The sequence below is a fragment of the Notamacropus eugenii genome, chromosome 5 (assembly GCF_028372415.1).
Source record: "Notamacropus eugenii isolate mMacEug1 chromosome 5, mMacEug1.pri_v2, whole genome shotgun sequence".
Lineage (NCBI taxonomy): Eukaryota > Metazoa > Chordata > Mammalia > Diprotodontia > Macropodidae > Notamacropus > Notamacropus eugenii.
Window position 1 is genome coordinate 395,158,180 of NC_092876.1, and position 20,023 is coordinate 395,178,202.

The 20,023-nt window shown below is 38.0% G+C and overlaps 1 protein-coding gene across 3 annotated transcripts in view; it reads left to right on the forward strand.

Annotated features, from left to right (window-relative positions):
• The window catches only part of DHRSX (dehydrogenase/reductase X-linked), a 421,270-nt gene that overhangs the window by 95,808 nt on the left and 305,439 nt on the right, over nucleotides 1-20,023 (forward strand). For all 3 annotated transcript variants that reach the window (XM_072614492.1, XM_072614494.1, XM_072614493.1), the window contains exon 3: nucleotides 1,839-1,907. In XM_072614492.1, the coding sequence (XP_072470593.1) occupies nucleotides 1,839-1,907 (69 nt within the window). The remainder of the gene's footprint in view (nucleotides 1-1,838; nucleotides 1,908-20,023) is intronic.

Genomic DNA, 20,023 nt, shown 5'->3' on the forward strand with positions numbered 1-20,023 from the left:
GCAGAGGCCTCATGTATTAAACAGCAAAAAGACAAAACAAGGATTGTGTTCCAGGATGTTATTTTGCTTATTGTTATATTTGCTTTACTTAATTGTAGTACTGTTGTAACAGATAGAGCTGGCTCCAAAGTCAGGAAGACTTGAATTCAGTTGTTTCTGCTAAATACTAATTGTCTGTTCTAGGCAGGTTCTAGGCAACTCCCCCACAACTCTTTAAGACTGAGTTATGGAGCACTCCTCTGCATTGATAGAGGAAAGAAACTTCCTCTAGTTCCACTATGAACTTGTAAAATACTGCCTCTTTCTTATGTGACTATTTTGTTTCATTCAAAGGGAGTACCAAAGATTAACACTTGCTATATGCCAGACATCAGGCTAAACGGACATTTGTATGAGAATCTCAGAGAAAAGCTACTTAAGGTGAAAGATATTCTGAGGACCTGAGAGAAAACAACCTATGTAATAAAAGTACTACTAAAAATAGAATTTTTTTTAAAGAGAGATAAGGAACTCAGAGGCAAAATTAGTCACTAATATTAGAGATGTCTGTCGTCTGTGATTTCCTAGTAGCTAATTTGAATGTGACTGTTTTTTGGTACTTTGGAGTTTATTTTTGGGAAACTGTGAATCAAAGAATGATCTAGGGACTAGGGGACTTAAGTCTTATATGTCAAGAGTATGGATTTTTAGTTTCCAGTTGAAGTTAGAAATGGCTCGCTACACATCAGGGGACTCTGATTTGAGACACAGAAGCCAGGTACAGAAGACAGATCAGAGAAACCACTAAAACAGAAGCAGAGACATCAGAAATCAGAACATTAAAAAATGAAGCCAATAGGACTGAAAAACCAAGTGCCTGAAAGGCTAATAGAAACTGAAACCAGCTGAGAACTTGTGCTGTTAATGTGGGGAGCTGATCTGCTTGGAGGAAACCTCTGATGTTTGATAGAACTGATTGGAGGAAAACAGATCCTTTGCTCTGGGTGAAGAGCTGACTGCGGGAAAAACTTCCTTGCTCTCTAAGTGTCATCTACAGCCTGATATAGAGAAACCCCTCAAAGACAAACCTATCTTGCTTTTTACTGCCTGTTATGACCAGAGAAGGGGAAAATCCTTTAAAAGCTATAAAGAACAGTGCTTGGATAGCTCTACATATTGTAGGATTATAAAAAGAGTGTAATGCCAACAGTAGTAGAAAATGCCAAGAATCATAGAAGACATTTTTATCTGATAGGAGATGGTAGAGATTCAAGAGAGGAACAGGGATCATTTGTTTCAGACTCTTCTTTAAAAATGAGGCATCCAGGCTTATTACAAGTTCCCTTGGATGTGTGCTTTTACCTGTTCATGTGTCATACTGCTTGGTGTCACTTAGGTTTTTTCATGTTTGTTCCCTCATGTATACTGTGTGTATTACTGTTATAATTTCTTTTGCCTTCTTGTTTAGAAAATATTTGATATTTAAGAGTTAATGGTGTCATTGTAATTGATTTCTGTAAATGGATAATACATTGATGGGGGCTTATGTGCTACCATTGGGTATAAGGATATAATTTCCCCCCTACCAAAGTTATAGTTGGAACTGTCAGAGTGGTTTTTTTAGCAGAGTGTCCACCCATAGCTAGGCTCCCTTCTTGGAATGCTTTTCACTATCCCCATTTACTTTTTTGAGTATAGATTTGGGTGAATGAGCTAGACCGGAGAGTGGTGTTTGGTGTCATCTGATGGAACCATATACTTTATGTACAGTTTGCATTTTTGTTATGAAATTAGTTTGAGGTAATTAACATAGTTTGGTGATGGGTTCCCTACTAATTTGGATCTTTTTTTTTTTTTAGCTGGAAATAATGAGAAAGATGCTCAAGAGGCTGTAAAACGGATAAAGGAAGAAACTTTGACATCCAAAGGTACACATATATAGTATAGTAGTTGTTCTTTTTAGTGAAATGAAATGACTTCACGTTTTTCTTCAGCCATTGAGAGGAGGGCACAAGAGAAGTAGATGAATATGGACATACTTTTTATGTACATGTATGGGTTGAGATGGATGTTCACTTACAATAAAATCCTTGATTAGAATGTGGGGGGACAAAAAGGGGGGTACCATTATTAACTGAACTGGTCTCCACCCTGGGAAACCTAGTGAATCTTGGAGAGTAGAGAGCATGGTGCCATCAACCAACTTTGAAATCTACTTTAAGTCTATGAAACCTACCATTAGATCCTTATGTCATAGTTAGGGACTAATAGTTTGAGAAAAAAATAACATTCCAAGGAAAATTTATCATATGATCTTTAAATATTTTGTGTATAGTAACTTGCTTAGTGGCTTTCCATTCTGTTGAAACAGAGTTCATCTATATATCCCTCCTGATGCTTTTACCCTACACCCCCTACTGTGGAAGCACAGAATCTCAGAGTTGGAAGGAATCTTGGAGGTCACTTCTGTTTGCACAAACCATATTCCAATGTACAAATGTCATCATCTACGGTCTCTTCTTAATGTGGTAGTATCTTTTTAGCTATATCCTTCTTCTCTCCTCCACGCTCAGGTGCTTAATACTGTTGGGGTTGGGGGAGAGGAAGGCTTGACCATTTATGTAGTACCTTCTATATTACAGGCATTGTGCTAATAGCTTTACAAACATTTTGTTTGATTTTCACAACAACTCCTTGACGTAGGTGATGTTATTATCCTCATTTTATAGTTGAGGAAACTGAGACAGAGATTTAAGTGATTTGCCCATGGTTACATGGTTTATAAATGTCTGACGCAGAATTTGAACTCAGGTCTTCCTGATTTCAGGCCCATTGCATCATCTCACCACCTCATTGGGTTATTGTCAGTTTGAGGGATAACTAGCCAATGACCCTACAGTTTATGAAGGATTCCTGCTTTACCAAAAAGGCTTCCCTGAAGCTGAAAACATTTTCATGGAACTTGGGGACAAAGTGAGGTAAACAGACCATGAAAAAGACTGAAACCTGGAAAACTTTGAGGCCTGGGTCTCATGCCTCCATCAGTCCATGGTATGAAATCTCAGGATTTCTAGTAGTCTTATTATAAGATTCATAAGATAGGACTGTCAAAAGACTTAATATGTCAGTTTTATCGTCTCAAGTATCTATCAAAAGATGTAAAATATCCAAGGTGAGGTATATGGTTATTCTTGAATTTGAAATATGTAATTAAGGTTCCTTTTATTGAATGATATTTGATAGTTGGACCTGATAATAATTTTGAGTATGAAATCCCATCTTTAAGAAAGTTAACCACTTTATTATAGGACTATTTTTTTTTTTGCTTGTTTTGTTTTTTAGGAAAATCATGTTGGAATATCAGTGGCTAATGCTTTTTTTAATTCACATTTTTTTCATTTGAGAGGTGGTTTGGTATAGTGGATTAGAACGTAAATTCTGTCGGAGTAAGAATTGTTTCATTCTTTGTATTTGTAACCTCCCCCACCCCCACCCCCATGCCTTGTACAGTGTCTGGTCCATAATAATCCTTGTTGATTGATTGGTAGACTTGGAGTTAGGTAGGCCTGGATTCAAGTCCTGTGTCTAGCACGTACAGATTGGCTTTGCGCTCCCAGGCAAATAATTTAACCTTCCAACTACCTCTCTAAGACTTAACAGTTGCAGATCAGTCAATTAATTAATCAGTAAACGTTTATTAAACTCTTCCTGTGTGCCAAGCACTGTGATAAACGCTGGGGATACAAAAAGAGACAAAAGCTCTCAAGGAGCTTTCAGTCAAATACAAATAGAGACAAAGCATGCTATAAATAAAATAAATAGGAGATAATTAATGGAGGGATGGCACTGGAATGAAGAGAGGTTGGGGAAGATTTCCTGTAGGGTTAGGGTTAGTTGGAATTTTAGTTGGAATTTAAAGGAAGCCAGAGAGGTCAGTAGTCAAAGCAGAGAGAGAACATTCCAGGGATAGGGCCTGAGAGGTTTGCATCAGCAGAGGGTTTCCTCAGTGGGGAGTTCTTTTCTCCAGTGAAATGGCAGGTCTGTACCAAAACAGCAATCACAAAAATATTTGACAGTCTAAAATCTAGTTTTACTGAAAGCAAGTTTCTTATTTTAAAAATGTAACTTATATGAAAGCAAAGTGTGCTTGCAGACAACCTTTAGCTCTCTGAAAAGCCAAAATCCTGAACATATTGAAATAACTACCTAGATTTGTTTCAGAAAAATATGCTACATACTGAAACAGCCAAGTAACTGAAGAACTTGTCGAAGCATCTCAGCTTTTGTGTTTGGCCGCTGAAAACTTGTGTGAACTCTAGTTCACTGCAAAATACAAGACAAGTCCATCCTGGCAGGAAGCAGAGAATCAGCTTCAGGGCAAGATTCTCTTGGTGTGTAAATAATTCATAATTTATAAGGATTACTCTCACTTAAGACAGCAGGGAAGTTGCTATTTTAATATTTGATCATATATCAGGTACTCTAGTAGCTTTTACTTTTCATCAGATCACATCAAGTATAATCACTAAACTTGACATCTCACAGAGTCCGCCAGCAACGGACTGATTGTCTCAACACCTAGCCATGTGCATCCAGCTGGAGGAGAGGACACAGAGTTCAGAAAGCAGCACAGAGGAGGAAGTACCAGTTTTGTCCTTTGCTTTTAGCTCCACCGATTCTCTGACTCAGATGATTTATTATATGGAGAAAGTGGCTTTTTTCACCTAAAAAAACATCTACGAATGTTTGGCGCCTCTAGTTCATGTCTGTAGTGGAGGTTTTAAAACTGTATAACATGTTACTAGGTATAGGGACTGGACCATTACACATTGAGCATCAGTAGATAGACAGACAGTCTTGAAACTAGAAAGACCTTGATTCAAGTTTCTCCCCTAATATATACTAGCTGTGACCTCAAGCAAGTTATTTAACCTCCCCAGGATTGTCAGTTGCAGAGAAGATGCCAGCTTATATTGGTAGAGGGAGTTCTCTTACTCAGGAGTTCCTTGTATCAACAAAATCATTCAAGTCCATATAGAATGAAATTTGTAAGGTACTGGGTAAGGCTGAAAATAAACTCTCCAAATAGGATGGAAGGGGTCGTTGGGACCTACTCCCTGGAAATTTTGGCAAACTTCAATAAAAGTATGTGCCATAATCAGTTGGTTTGGACACTTAGCAGATAAGACTACTAGACCTATTCACATATCCTGCAATCTTGGTCTAAAGCATTGCTTTTCAAAGGAAAATACCCCTAGGCATAGTAAGATTGCACCCTTATGAGTCACTAATTGTGAATTAATTTGACACATCCCTTTCCCTTATGATAGCTAGCTAGGAGAATGACCTTGAGAGAACAGGTGTTGTAATGGAGTGTGGGATGGGAAGGAAAGGGAGAAATCAATAAATGCAGTGGGACTGCTCAGAGGAGTCAGGAAGAATGGGTAGTATGAAGGCCCTGGGCTCCAGGGAGGGAATGTTTTGTTAAGTCACACTTCCATCTAGGAAAGGAGTCCTGTGTGTTAGTGTGAAGGTAGACAACTATTGACTTCTAGATTAGAGGGAAAGAATAAAGCTTGAGGCAAATTTAGCTTTTGATAAATATCTGTATTCAATCAATTCAGTAAATTTTAATTTGTCTCTTTTTCTTTAATCTCTTCCCTCAGCAACTCCTTCTACAGGCAAATGCTAGATTAATCTCCCTAAAGCACAGCTAGCATTAACACCCTACCTCCCACACACTTTGTTGCCCAGTATTCCTTTATCTGCCTGATACAGATTATTGATGTTCTTTGTTAGTGGTGGTGGTGGTCCTTTTTTCTGGAAGAGGACCGTGACATTAGGGTGGTGATGCCATGATGGGCAAGTGAATTGGATTTAAGTGAGGGAAGGCTGACCTGATATAGAACCTGATCTTTTGAACTACACCATCTGAATTCAGTCTACTTTTCCAATCTGTGTTTTGGTATTCTCCTTTATGAACCCTATTTTCTAGCCAAATTGAACCATATAATGGGAAGTTAGGTGACATGGTCTATAAAGAGCTGAATCTGGATCCAAGACTAATACCTGAGTTCAAGTCCAACCTCAGACACTTACTTCTTGTCTAACCCTTGGTAAGTTGCTTTAACCTTTGTCAGCCTCAGTTTCCTCAGTGTTAGAAGTGCCTGTTTAACAAGCCCCCCAACAGTAAGAAACATGCTCACCTTAAATAAAGAACACTACCTGTTGTGAGATCAGGAAAGCCTTTATTAATCTTTACATCCAATCCCCCCTGAATGGACGGGGGAGCCTCCTCAGTAAGGTTACAGGAAGACTACAACACCTGTGGGAAGATGGGGCTTCTTATACTGTTTTCTGAACTTTGAATCTCCTGTGACATCCTCTTTGAATCCCTTGGCCATGTGACTCCACATTCTTCTCTCCGATAGGCCCTTCCTCACACAGCTCCTTGGGCCTGTGCATTAGTAACCTGTCCATGCTAGGTCACAACCCTTATCACCTAGTAATGTGGACAACAGAACTTCCTTAGGTCCCACACTCAGTTATAAAATAGGTCTAATAATAGCACTTTCCTCCCAGGGTGGTGGTGAGAATCCAATGAGATAATGCTTGTGAAGTACTTTGCAGACTTGAAAATGCTGCATCTGTAGCTTGTTCATCTTGTTCTTTCTGTAAGGAAAACTTGCAGCTCCTCCTTTTTCCCATTCTTAACTAATGTAACAATAGTCCTTTATCTGTTGCATTTTTATGTTACATTTGTAATCTGTTTATTTCTACACGTCTGATTTCCCCTACTGGAACTGGAGAACAGGGGCCACATCTTCTTCTTCTTGGCATCCCCTGAAATATCAGGCCAGTGCTTTTCACAGATCAGGAACTCAAAATGAATGTGTGTTGGCTCATTAGAAATGAATGCAGTAAATTATATTTAGCCCTACGATTGCATTGATATGCATTGTTTGTACTTTTTCTTTTTGTGTGCTCCTAAAGCATCAAACTCTTTATGGGACTTAGGGCTCTTTTATCATAGCAACCCCCCCCACACGCCCCTCCCCTTCAAAAACCCAGCAAAAACCAGAATGAAAAACAGCACATCCATTAAATAGAAATGCTCTGTCTCATCAGCTCTGATTGAATTGCCGAGAAAGCAATTGGATACCATCAGTACAGGTCCAAGAGGACCTAGGTCCACTTTTTACACTTTTAAGAACTCCAGGAGAAGTGAAAGAAGTAATAGTAGTAGTGCCTGATCCTCCTGGAAATTCTGATTACTTATTTAGAATCAGGAGAATCTGCTTAGCATGGCCGGGGTAGTTATTTCATCCTTGGATGCTTGCAGATTGAATATGGGAATGTATCCTTTTTTTGGACAGAAGGAGGAAGGAGCTTTTTTTTTTTTTTTCAAGAAGAGGTTGTGAAAACTTAAGTAATACAATAAAGGAGTCTTGCTATACCTAATTTATTTTTTTAATTTTTTTAATTTTTTAATTAATTTTATTTATTTTCAGTGTTCTACAATCACTGCCATATAACTTAGATTTTTTCCCCTTCCTCTCCCCTATCTTCCCCATCCCTCCCTGAGACGGCATACAGTTTTATATAGGTTCTACACAAACATTCCTATTAAATACATTTTCACTATAGTCATGCTGTGTGGAAGAATTAAAATGAATGGGAGAAATCATATAGTAAACCAAAACATAATACAAAAGAAAATGATCTGCTACAATCTGCGATTGAATTCCATAGTTCTTTCTCTGGACGTGGAAGGCATTTTGCCTTAAAAGACCACTGGGAATTTTTTTAAGTGCTTGCATGGCTATGAAGTTCCAAGTCTACCAGAAAAATCTCTCGCATACTATGGTTGTTGCTGTGTATAAAGTTCTCCTGGTTCTGCTCCTTTCACTCAGCGTCAGATCATATAAGTCTTTCCAGGCCTCCCTGTAGTCTTCCTGTTCATCATTTCTTACAGCACAATAGAGTTCCATTACAATCATATACCACAATTTATTCAGCCATTCCCCAGTTGATGGGCATCCCCTTGATTTCCAGTTCTTGGCCACCACAAAGAGAGCTGCTATAAATATTTTTGTACACGTGGGACCCTTTCCCATTTTTGTGATCTCTTGGGGATACAGTCCTAGAAGCAGTACTGCTGGGTCAAAGGGTATGTGTATTTTTGTAGCCCTTTGGGCGCTATACCCAATTTAAAGCAAACTTTTGGTGATCGTTTTCTGAGCAGCAGAATGGTAATATCTTTGATGCTGTTTTTGCCTCCATCTTTCTTATTATATCCTAGATCAGTGGTTGGTGAAAGTCTTAGATTGCACGGCACTGCCACATCCACTTCCTTGATAATATTAACAATCGTTGTGGTTCAGTCCTATCTGATTCCTCATGACTCCATCTTGAGGTTTTTATTGTCAAAGAGACTGGAGTTGTTTGCCATTTCTTTAGTTCACTTTACAGATGAGGAACTGAGGCAAACAGGGTTAAGTGACTTGTCTGGGGTCACACAGTAAGTGTCTGAAGCCAGATTTGAACTGAGGAAGATGAGTCTTCTTGATTCAAGTCCATACTCTGTCAATTGCACCACCTAGGTGCCCACTAATAATAATAGGTACCATTTGTTTAGTGCTTTTAGGTTTGTAGAGCATTTCATTATCTCAACTGATCCTGACAATAGCCAGATGCCAACTTTATCTCCATTTTACCAGTGAGGAAAATGATGATAGGTCACTAAATTTTGCGTATTTCACCATTCATAGAATTAGAGCTGGGAGAGACCTAGAAATTATCTAGTTCAATCTCTCATTTAACAGATGAGAGAACTGAAGTTAAAGAGGGTAAGTGACATACCCAAGGTCACACAGTATGTTATTGACACATTCCAAGTCCCTTAGCTCTAAGACGTGGCAGCTGACACACAACTGGAGAACACTACTTGGGAGAGGGGTATCCTTCCTTAGATCCCCAAAATGTACTCAGGAGCCAGCATATTTAGCACCACAACCCCTCTTTTTGGTGCATCAATTCCAAGACATTTCTGACTTGTGCTATAGCCCAGGCCATGGTTCTGGGTAGCATTCTTACAACTAGACATGAATACAACTTGAGAAGGACATTATCTCTCTATTATGAGAGTGTGTACTAGGCAGTCTGAAGTGTCTTTGTGTGGTGTGCTCTTCCTTAGTAAGAATTTGATGCAACCAAGCGAAATTGTACCAGAGACAGCTCTGTACCTGACTAGTCATATGATCTAGGGCTTTGCCTCAGTTCTTTGGGAAATAAAGTTGTTGGACTACTAAGGATTCCTTCCCGGGCTATATTTCTAGGACCTATCAGTTGTAGATCAGATACAGCTTTACATTTTATTTCCATTTCATAGTGCCTAAATTGGCTAGTGGTAATTATGCTCATATATTTCTTTTTAAATAGAAATACTTAAAACATTATTTAAGCTTTAAAGTTATTTCCATATTTTAAGAACATCTGTACTTTTTTCCCTACTTATCTCTTCCAGTATTCTTTTTCCTTTGTTCTTGATTTAATAACTTATTCTTTTTTACAGTTTAATAATTTGTGCTTTGTGAAATCATAGTCAATTAAAATTGATATATAACATATAATTAATTGAGTTTTCATAGTAATAGATGTATAATAATTGTTGTCAGGAGCAAAAGCAGCCTGACTCATTTTTCTTTCTCAGACATTTTAATGTGGAAGATTTAGAAACTCTTATTATCACTTACCCATAATGCCAATACTTTGACTGTTTTCTTGTTAAAAGGTCATGTATTTTGGAATATGATCTTATTCAGAAAACAAAACAATAAGCAATTAATCCAAATTAGAATAGTTAAATTCCATACCCTCCCTTTCATATTCTATGCACATTCCAGAAAAAGAAGTTTTTTTTAAAAAAAAGTAAGCTTCATTTTACTGGAATAATCATCACAGACTCATTAGACACAAAAGGACATAAAGAGGATATAAATTTGACCCATCCCCATGATTCTGATATGTAGGACCAACCTAAAAATATTATAGTCACTTGTGTCCTTTAAAATATTCAGAGAAGGAGATCTTTTCACTTCCTCTGCTAACCTGTTTATTATCTCAGTGCCTTCAAAATCAGAGAGGTCTATTTTATGCCTGATTGCTTTCTTTCATATTGCACGTTTGGTCCCTTTTATCTCATTGTACTGTTAGGAAAATGGAGAAGAGAGCTAGTTGGTACTGCTTCATACATTAGACATTTATACAGGTCTCTTTTCTTTTGTTTTCTCTTCATCAGTTTGATTCATTTCTATTCATTAAGCATTTAGTAAATGCCTATTGCTTGTATATATGACCTTTATTGCATAGTTGAGTGGAAGGAGAAATCCGTGGAAGGTGAGTGGAAATAATAGTAAGATGGTTATTGAAGTGGTCTAGTTTAATGAAGGTCAGAATTGGGGGGTGGGTGTCAGTAGAAACAGAGAGGAAGGGAAATATTTTCTTTTAAATGTTTTATTGGTGCCTTTTGTCTTTGCCTTATAGTTATTTCTCATTCATCTCCTTCCAGATCAAATTGTGTCTTGAGACAAAAAAAAGAAAAGTAATAAGCAAAAACTTTCCATAAAAACAGCCTTGCCTGCCAATCTATATGATAGTCTGGCCTAGAAGTGCCCCACCTTTCTGTCATGAGGATGGAGGTGTGTGGCTGTATCTTCTCTAGTACCTTCATTGATTTAGGTAGGGATAGATTTAAGAAGTTGTAGAAGTATTATTGAAAGGACCTGGCTCAATGAACTCAGTGATCTTAGAAAGGCATGGAAAGACTTGCATGAAATAATGAAGAGAAAAGTGAGCAGAACTGAGGGAATCTTCTGTATAGTAACAACAATATTGTTTTAAGAATAGCTTTGAGAGACTAAGTCATTTTGACTATTTTAAATACACAAATTAAAAATAAAGGATATATGAAGAAAGACACTCTCTGCATCCAGAAAAAGAACTGATGAATAGAAGTATGTATAGAATACATGCACCTATTTGTATTTAATGATAGCCATCTCTATGGCAGGAGACAAGGGGAGGGAAGAAAAAAAGGGAAAAAAAGAAATTTACAAGATCAGTTTATTGTGTATTTTAGAGGGAATGTGCTTTGCAGTAGATTTGCAGTTTCATGCATAATTATCTTTTATATTTTGCTGTTATAGAAATGCCCATTTTTTCCCCTGAATTGAAAATAAAATAAATTTAATTTAAAAAGGTTAAAAAAGAAGAAGAAAGGACTTGGCAATGAACTGCATGTAGGAGGGCAAAGTCCAAAGAAGGGTCCAACATGATACTAAGTCTGAGAGCCTTGCTGATTATGAGAATGCTGGTTCTATTACCAGAAAGAAGGAAGTCAGGGAGAAGAGCTTATACTGGGCAAATGTGATGTTTGGTTTTGGATGTCACATTGAAGGTGCTGGTTTTTGGTAGAACATTGTATGATTAAGAAAATTTATGGTTCAGATTCGTACCTACAGTAAGACACACTTGAGAAGAAGCAGCTGGATATTTTATTGATTTACAGAAAAGGCAAATGCACAGACAGTTTAGAGCTATAGCAGCAATAATTAATATATCCTAATACTAATATAATTGTAGGAGGAAATAGACAAACATCACCAATCCAGGGAGGCACCAACTCCTGAATTTTCTTAGCCGGGGAGTCCCAGGATACAGCTTTCAAGGTCTGAATTGGGAGCAAGGGGTCCCAGGCAGAATGTCCTCTCCATGGGTGAGATTCCAAAGTTCTCCTCAGAACAGAGACCTAATAAACCCTTCCAAATAAAGAAGGCCATCAAAGAAGCTAATTGCCAGCTGTCCTATATGTTGTCCATTGAGAGCGTAGCCAAACCTTGCGATGGAGTTCCTTGGAGAACTGGCTAGGTTCCATGTTTGTGTGGGATTTATCATGTCTTCACGATTCGAGTTCACTTGGGGGACACAACAGCCTATGTGCAGGGCCTGCACTGAAATATGGAAGAACTTCTAAGTCTATTTACCATTCAAACATTCAAGAGAAGATAGGTACCCTGCTAGACTATTGAAGGTGTGGGACTGGAGCTCTAGAGAGAGGCTGTATTGGGCATACATATTTGGGGTCATTTGTATAAAGGTAGTAGTAGAAACATGACATTTTATTCCTCTGAAATAATAAGAAGGTGTGGGGTTTTAAGTTATGGTGGCCGGTGGTTGAGGGAGATCAAGGAATTATCCTTTAACATCAGTCTAAAAACAAGTTTCCAGAAGTGCAGGGAGAAGAGCTAATTGGGGGAAGGGAGAGGAAGGGGAATAAGCATTATTAAATGCATACTGTGCACCAGGAACTGTGCTAAGAGCTTTACAAATATTATTTTATTTGATCTTACTTAATCTAATATAGGTCACAACTGTAGAAGATCAAATGAGGGGAAAGATTCTTGGAGTGGTCAATAGAGCATTGAACTTGAGAGTCAGGAAGACCTGAGTTTGAATGCCATCCAGACATTATCTACGTGACCACAATCAAGCAACTTAACTTTTCTCAGCCTAAATTTTATCACTTATTTGTGAAAGGAGAATGATAATGACACTATTAAAAACAAATACATACTCAGCGTAGTAGGTTCCGTGTTCATAGGGCTGATCTTTGTCAGCACGTAGCTATCTCCCTATTGGGTATCTAACAGTCTTCCGCATCAAGAATCTGTGTGTATTTGTGTGTACATGTATACTACGTACTTGTTCATGCATGAGCAATGCATATCCATGTATCATGTGTATCATGTACATCATGTATATCTGTGTCATTTAAAAACTGGTCTTTTGCTTTTCTTGACAGTAATGGAGAGAGACATCTGTCTTGAGATAGGTGTTCGGTTTAGACCTCTACAGTATGCCTGTTATCTCTAGATTCAGTAATTTGATGGAATGTTCTTAATGGTATTTGTCTGCTTTAGAAGAAAAATGACTTATTTGAGGTTTTCCAGATGGAGTTTTTCAGACTTAATTTTTGTGCCAGTTTGTCACCAGGGCACTTTATGTTAGTGATAAGAAGCTTATTCGTTGGCATTTTAGAATAGAATGTCCAAGAACTAGAACTAATAACATTCCATTAGAAATGTTCAATTCAGGAACCTGTTGGGTTGACACATCTCAAGGAACTGTTATAGCTTTCTGCTTCTGTAAGGAAATAATATTAAAGTCTGCTTTTCCCATCATTTACCACTTTCATTCTTGGTTCAGGATGTTAAGCTAATATCCTACTTTTTCTTTCCAAAGAGAAAAAAGCACACAAGAGGGAGTTTCCTGCATAAAACCAATTAAATTCTGACTTTTATCTTTTTTTTCCTAAGAAATGATCCTCTGAGTTGGAACACTAATTCATTGTTGGTGGAGCTGCGAGCGCATCCAACCATTCTGGAGAGCAATTTGGAACTATGCCCAAAGGGCTACAAAAATGTGCATACCCTTTGACCCAGCAATATCGCTGCTAGGACTATATCCCCAAGAGATCATAAAAATGGGAAAGGGTCCCACATGTACAAAAATATTTATAGCAGCACTCTATGTAGTTGCCAAAAACTGGAAGTCAAGGGGATGTCCATCAATTGGGGAATGGCTGAATAAATTATGGTATATGAATGTAATGGAGTACTATTGTGCCATAAGAAATGATGAACAAGAAGACTTCAGAGAGGCCTGGAAGGACTTATATGACCTGATGCTGAGTGAAAGGAGCAGAACCAGGAGAACTTTATGCACAGCAACAACCACAGTGTGTGAGAGTTTTTTCTGGTAGACTTAGATTTTTGTAATAACACAAGAACTTCTTACCAAAAAAAAAAAAAAAATCCCAATGGAGGATCTCAAGGCAAAATGCCTGCCACACTCAGAGAGAGAAATATGGAAGTCACTCACATATTGTAGCAGATCATGTTTGTGTATGTGTATGTGTTTGTGTATCATGTTCTGATTTGTTATACGATTTCTTTCATTTATCTTAGTCTGACTACATAGCATGACTATAGTGAAAATATACTCAATAGGAAAGTATATGTAGAATCTATACAGAATTGTATGCAGTCGTGGGGAGGGAGGGGGGGAGTGGGGGGTAGGTGGGGGGGATAAAATCACAATTGTATGGCAGTGATTGTTAAACATTACAAAATAAAAAAAAAAAAAAAGAAATGATCCTCTGAAAGGCCTGCAGGTCAGTCAAGGCCAGAGTATAGAAAGTTAAATGGTTGCTTGCTGCAACTTTCTCTGTTATAGGTTTTAATGCCAAGAATCCTCTGTGTCAGAGTCCCCAGTTCCTTGTTCCCTTTATTAATTTGGCTAATGTTAAACCTTGCTGTTTCCCATATATCTTTTTGAACGCTTAAAAGTTCTTTTTTTTCTCCTCCTCCTTTTCCTCCTTTTTAATGAGCAAGGTAACAGTATACCATAGTTACTTCACAAAGTAACTTTCAGAAGACAGTGAAAAACGATTAGAATTGGAAAAGGCATTAGAAATCAATTAACTCAGAATATGTGTTGAACCAGTAAAATATATGAAGTGTTTACCTTACTTAGATTGCACCATCTGCAATGACTTTTCATTTCTGACTCTCAGTGGAGCCAGTGAGAAGAAGGGATCCAGAGATATGAGCAAGAAGCAAAGAGAGGGAGAAAGAAAGGCAGAGAAAAGAGAAAATAGAGAGAGAGAGAGAGAGAGAGAGAGAGAGAGAGAGAGAGAGAGAGAGAGAGAGAGAGAGAGAGAATGACCTTGAGCTTTGGGGCAGCTAGGTGGTACAGAGGATAGAGCACCAGCCTTGGAGTCAGGAGGACCTGATTTCAAATGTGGCTCTGGGCACCTTACTTAGCCCTGATTGCCTCTCCCCTCCCTCCCATGAAAAAAAAAGAAAAAAAGAAATATTGATCTTTGATAATAAACATTTGGCAGATAAATGAATTTTGGTACAAACTAGTGCTTGCCCACAAACCACAAACTGGGAAATAGTGTTCTAGTCCAATCTCTCTTACCTCTCAGTCAATCGGTAAACTAGCAGTTATTAATGTTTTTTTTTTTTAGAATTCAGTTTTATGTTATATTCAGTACTCCCATCCCACCTCCGTCCTCAACTAGCATTTATTAAATACCTACTGTGGGCTTGGCATTGTGCCAAGCACCTCCCTTGTTGAATTGACTAGTCCAAGTTTATAAAACTAGAAAGCATAGGGTTGAGACACAAATCTGACTTTCATGACTCCAAGTTCTTCCACTGAGTAAGCAATTTTGCCCTGGCAGTAATTTTTGGGATAGCTTTGTTTCTGATATTTTTTTTTGTTAACCTTAGTCTATTACTCAGTCTTTCTTTTGCATCTTTAGTTCAGCTATAATTCTTTTACTTATAAATTAATTTATTCATTTTCAATTTTCAACAATCACTTCCATAAGTTTTAAATTTTCTTCCCCTACCTCCATAAGATGGCATGCAATCTTATATGGGTTCCACACATACATTCTTATTTAATGGGAGAAACCATGAGGAAGACCAAACGAAAACATAACACAAGAAAAAATAGTCTGCTTCATTCTGCATTCCAGTTCCAGTTCTTTCTCTGAGTGTATCTAGTATTTTGCATCAAGAATCCTTTGGAAATGTTTTAGGTCCTTGCATTGCTGTGAAGGGCTAAGTCTATCAGAAACAGTTCTTGTACTCTGTGGCTGTTACTGTGTACAAAGTTCTCCTGGTTCTGCTCCTTTCACTCAACATCACTTCATATAAATTCTTCCAGGCCTTTCTGAAGTCTTCCTGTTCATCATTTCTTATAGCACAATAGTATACCATTACATTCATATACTCCAACTTGTTCAGCCATTCCCCAGTTGATGGGCATCTCCTTGATTTCCAGTTTCTGGCCACCACAAAGAGAACTGCTATAAATATTTTTGTACATGTGAGACCCTGTCTCATTTTTATGATCTCTTGGGGATACAGTCCTAGAAGCGATATTGCTGGGTCAAAGGGTATGCACATTTTTGTAGCCCTTTGGGCATAGTTCCAAGTTGCTCTCCATAATGGTTGGATCAGCTCACAGGTCCGCCAACAATGAATTAGTGTTCCAACTTTTCCATATCTTCTCCAACATTTATCATCTTCCTGTTTTGTCATGTTAGCCAATCTGATAGGTGTGATGTGGTACCTCAGAGTTATTTTGATTTGCATCTCTCTAATCAGTAGTGATTTAGAACATTTTTATATGACTGTAGATAGCTTTAATTTCTTCTTCTGAAAACTGCCTGTTCATATCCTTTGATCTTTTATTAATTGGGGAATGACTTGTATTCTTGTACATTTGACTCAGTTCTCTATATATTTTAGAAATGAGGTCTTTGCCACCAACACTAGTTGTAAAAATTCTTTCCCAGTTTTCTGCTTCCCTCCTAATCTTGGTTGCATTGGCTTTGTTTGTGTTGAGTTATAATTGTGGCAAATAATTGCTGCATTTTTGTTCATTACTTTTACAATAAACCAATGCTACTTCCATTCTTGATGATCTAACTAGGCAGGTCCTTAATTAATATTTGCCCGATAATGTTTGCCTTGATAAAATGTTTTCTAAAATTTTAATTCATTATCTTGATCTTTGGATAACCAGAACTGGAATAAACAAGAAGCCCAAATATCTAGAATCTTTTTTTTTTTTGGTATGTAGTGGTAATGTATATACTAAATAATGGCCTTGAGGCAATATTTTATCAGAGAGAACCTTCTGAATCATCAGATAAAGATTATCTTTAGTATAGTTTTAGCACTAAGTATATTTAGTAGTAGTAATGAAATTCAGTACAGTTTATTGTACTTGAATTTTTTGAAAGTTAGCAGGCAATATTCAGAATGCCTGGTTCCTGAGCCATTGTGCACAGGTGAAAGTGGGTTTGTTTGTATTTTTTTGCTTTATTCTAGTTTTTATCTCTGTCTCAGTACATACTACTGGGTCTAATGTAAAACCACTCCAAGAATGAATGACATACAGTTTGGGTTTCAGTGGTGGATCAAAAGCCTGAAAAGGCTACTTAGAGGGAATAAGATTAAACAGAGCTGGTCAAAATTAATTAAATGTTGCTGTAATTAGCTTTATTGGCCCCAGAATGGTCTGAACCCCATGGCATTCACTTGGCCATTAATTGTGAGTTATCCTTTGCAGAAAGATACATCTGTTGTAAATGGAGGAGTCATCTTGTCCCAAGGGTTGGTGAGCTATCTTGAGTTTATAGACAAAGGAGGAAAACAGCCAAGTATTGGTAAGACTAGGAGAAGGAACAACAAGAAGAAGGAACATTTCTTAAGTTCTTATTATTGGCCAAGCACTATACTGACTACTAGGGATCCCACTAGAACAGTGAAATAATAACTCCTACTCTTAAAAAGTACACACTCTAATTTCAGAAGATAATACAGTATACAGGAGGGTTCATTTAATGACACATGGGAAAGCCTCCAGACACCTTAGGAAGCAGTGGTAGGGCAGATGGGTCAGAACTGAGCTGAAAATGGATGTCTAATGCCTGGTGGGAGTAGATAATTGGAATTTTATTGGAGAAAGGGAAGCTTTGTGCATCCTGCCCTGGCATCTGATGGAAGTTATCTTGGGGTCAGAATCCTATTGGTGAGACACAGTGGGAGAGGGAAAGGTCCCTGGCTGTCTTCCTGGGCATCTGATGATGTCACTTGTCTCCCTAGTTAGACCATCTGCTGGTGAGCTCCCTCCAGAGTGAACAGTCCCTGGCTGTGGCCATTCATATAGCTCACAATAATGTAGCACTTTAAACTTTGCAAAACATTTTACCTATATTATCTCATTTGATCTAACAACATAAATGTTTTTATTAACCTCGTTTCACAGATAAAGGAACCAAGGCACAGAGAGGTTAAGTGACTTGACCAGCTTCACAGAGCTAGTAACTGTTTGAGGTACAACTCATAAACTCAAGTCTTTATGACTTCAAATTCAGCACCTTATCCATTGTGCTACTGAGCTGCCTCGTAAATGCTGTTGATTTGTATGGGAGTTATTGCGTTATTCGTTATCAGCTGTCCCATGACAATTTTTGTTTACTATGCTTCCCTTAGGGCCTTTCCTCAGGATATTTATACACCAAGTGTTCAGTGATACGTTTGCTATCTTAGATTAATTCTATGTTAGTGCTTTCTTTTTCACTTATAAAGTGTTCCCATGCTACCAGGTTTGTCTTCCCAATCCCTCACCTTAATGGAGCTGCGTGGATTTCAGTGCAGCGGTATTTGCTGCTCTAATAGCATTGCCCTCCTATACTTGGAGTAGGAAGCATTAGCTCATATCCCAGCTCTTCCTCTTACTAGCTGTATGGCCCTGGGCAAATTGCTTGACTCCTTTGGGCCTCAGTTTCTTCATCCATCAAATAGAAGTGATAACCTGCCAGCCTTAAAAGGTTGTTGTGGAAATCAAAGGATTTAATGTATACAAAGCTCTTTATCCTTCACTTATCCCACCAAAATGTCTTATTGTCACATGAAACATACCCTGGGTACTCGAAGGTTAAGCTAGTGGAACGTAAGTTCTAGGCGTTCAGTATGTTTTGTTGTCCAAGGACTAGCTTTGATAGGCTCAAAAGAGTTAGTCATTAAAAGAACAGCCTAGTCAGTGAGGTATGTCAGTCACAGTGAGTCATGAGAACTGTGGATGAATGGCAATTCTAGTGAAGTCACAGATCCTTGAGGAGTGTACTTAATTTGAAGGAATGTACTTAATGAGCCTTAAAGAGGAATATAAATACAAAATATGATTATTGTTCAAATTCTGATATATAGTTTTAACTTCTTAAGGGAGTACTATCTGGATGATAGAATAGTTATTTGAAGAAGGAATTTATGTCTTATAAAATGGTACATTACCCTCTGCTTTATAGTATTTTTCTCATCTCTGTTTTGTGAATTGTATTTTAGTTTAAGATTGGAAGCTTGCTAATTTTCAAATCTCACCAAACCTTGTTTCCTCATCTGACAAAAGGGCCTAGTCATCTTGGTTCTACCATTTGCCGCCTTTGGGACCTGGAGCAAGTCACTTCATCTCAGTTTCCCCATCTGTAAAATAATGGTTAGGTTCGAGGACCTTTAACATCCTTTCCAGATCTAGATTTATGATTCTCTTATACTTAAGAGGCCAAAGTAAAATTCTGTAGAAATTGAACGCCTTGGACCTTGGTCGTTTGGGAAAAGAGTAACTGCTGCTTAAGCTCGCATCGGTACCTCAGTCATCCCTACTAGGGCTCAGAGAATTCTCAGGTAGGAGAATTTGTTCACTGTACTCCTGGATGAGTAGTAAGGTCTTGGGCAAGTTGAGTAGTGGGAGGCAGTATAAAATGAAATGAACAGCCCAAATTTATATAAGGCTCTAAAGTTTACAAAGTGGGCTTTGCACATCAAGCCTGCTATGTAGGTAGTTCTTATTTTATCATATCAGTTTTACAGCTTAGGAAATAGACACAGATAGTTAAATGACTTGCTCTTATGTTGGAGATGGGACTGGAGGTTCTGACTGTAAGTGACTTTTCTTCATACAACAGGATTTTTTTTATCTTAACCCTCCTGCCCTTATGACCTTGGGCAAGTTCCTTAACATTTCTGGGCCTCAGTTTGCTTATTTGTAAAATGAGGGAGTTGAACTAAATAACCTCTAAGTGTTCTCCTAGATCTAAATTTATGTTCTTATGATAGAGTGCATGAATATTTCAAAGGCAAGCATTTAGAATTCAGTGAATTCCTGTACCTTCTTCTGCCTAGGGACAGCTAGATGGTGCAATGGATGGAACTGTGGGCCTGAAGTTAGGAAGACCTGATCAGATCTGGCCTCAGATACTTACTAACTGTGTGACACTGGGCAAATCACTCCACCCCTGCCTTAGTTTCCTTAGCTGCAAAATGGGAATCATAGTAACACCTACCTCCCAGGGTCATTGTGAGATAATATTTATAAATTGCTTAGGACAGTACCTGAC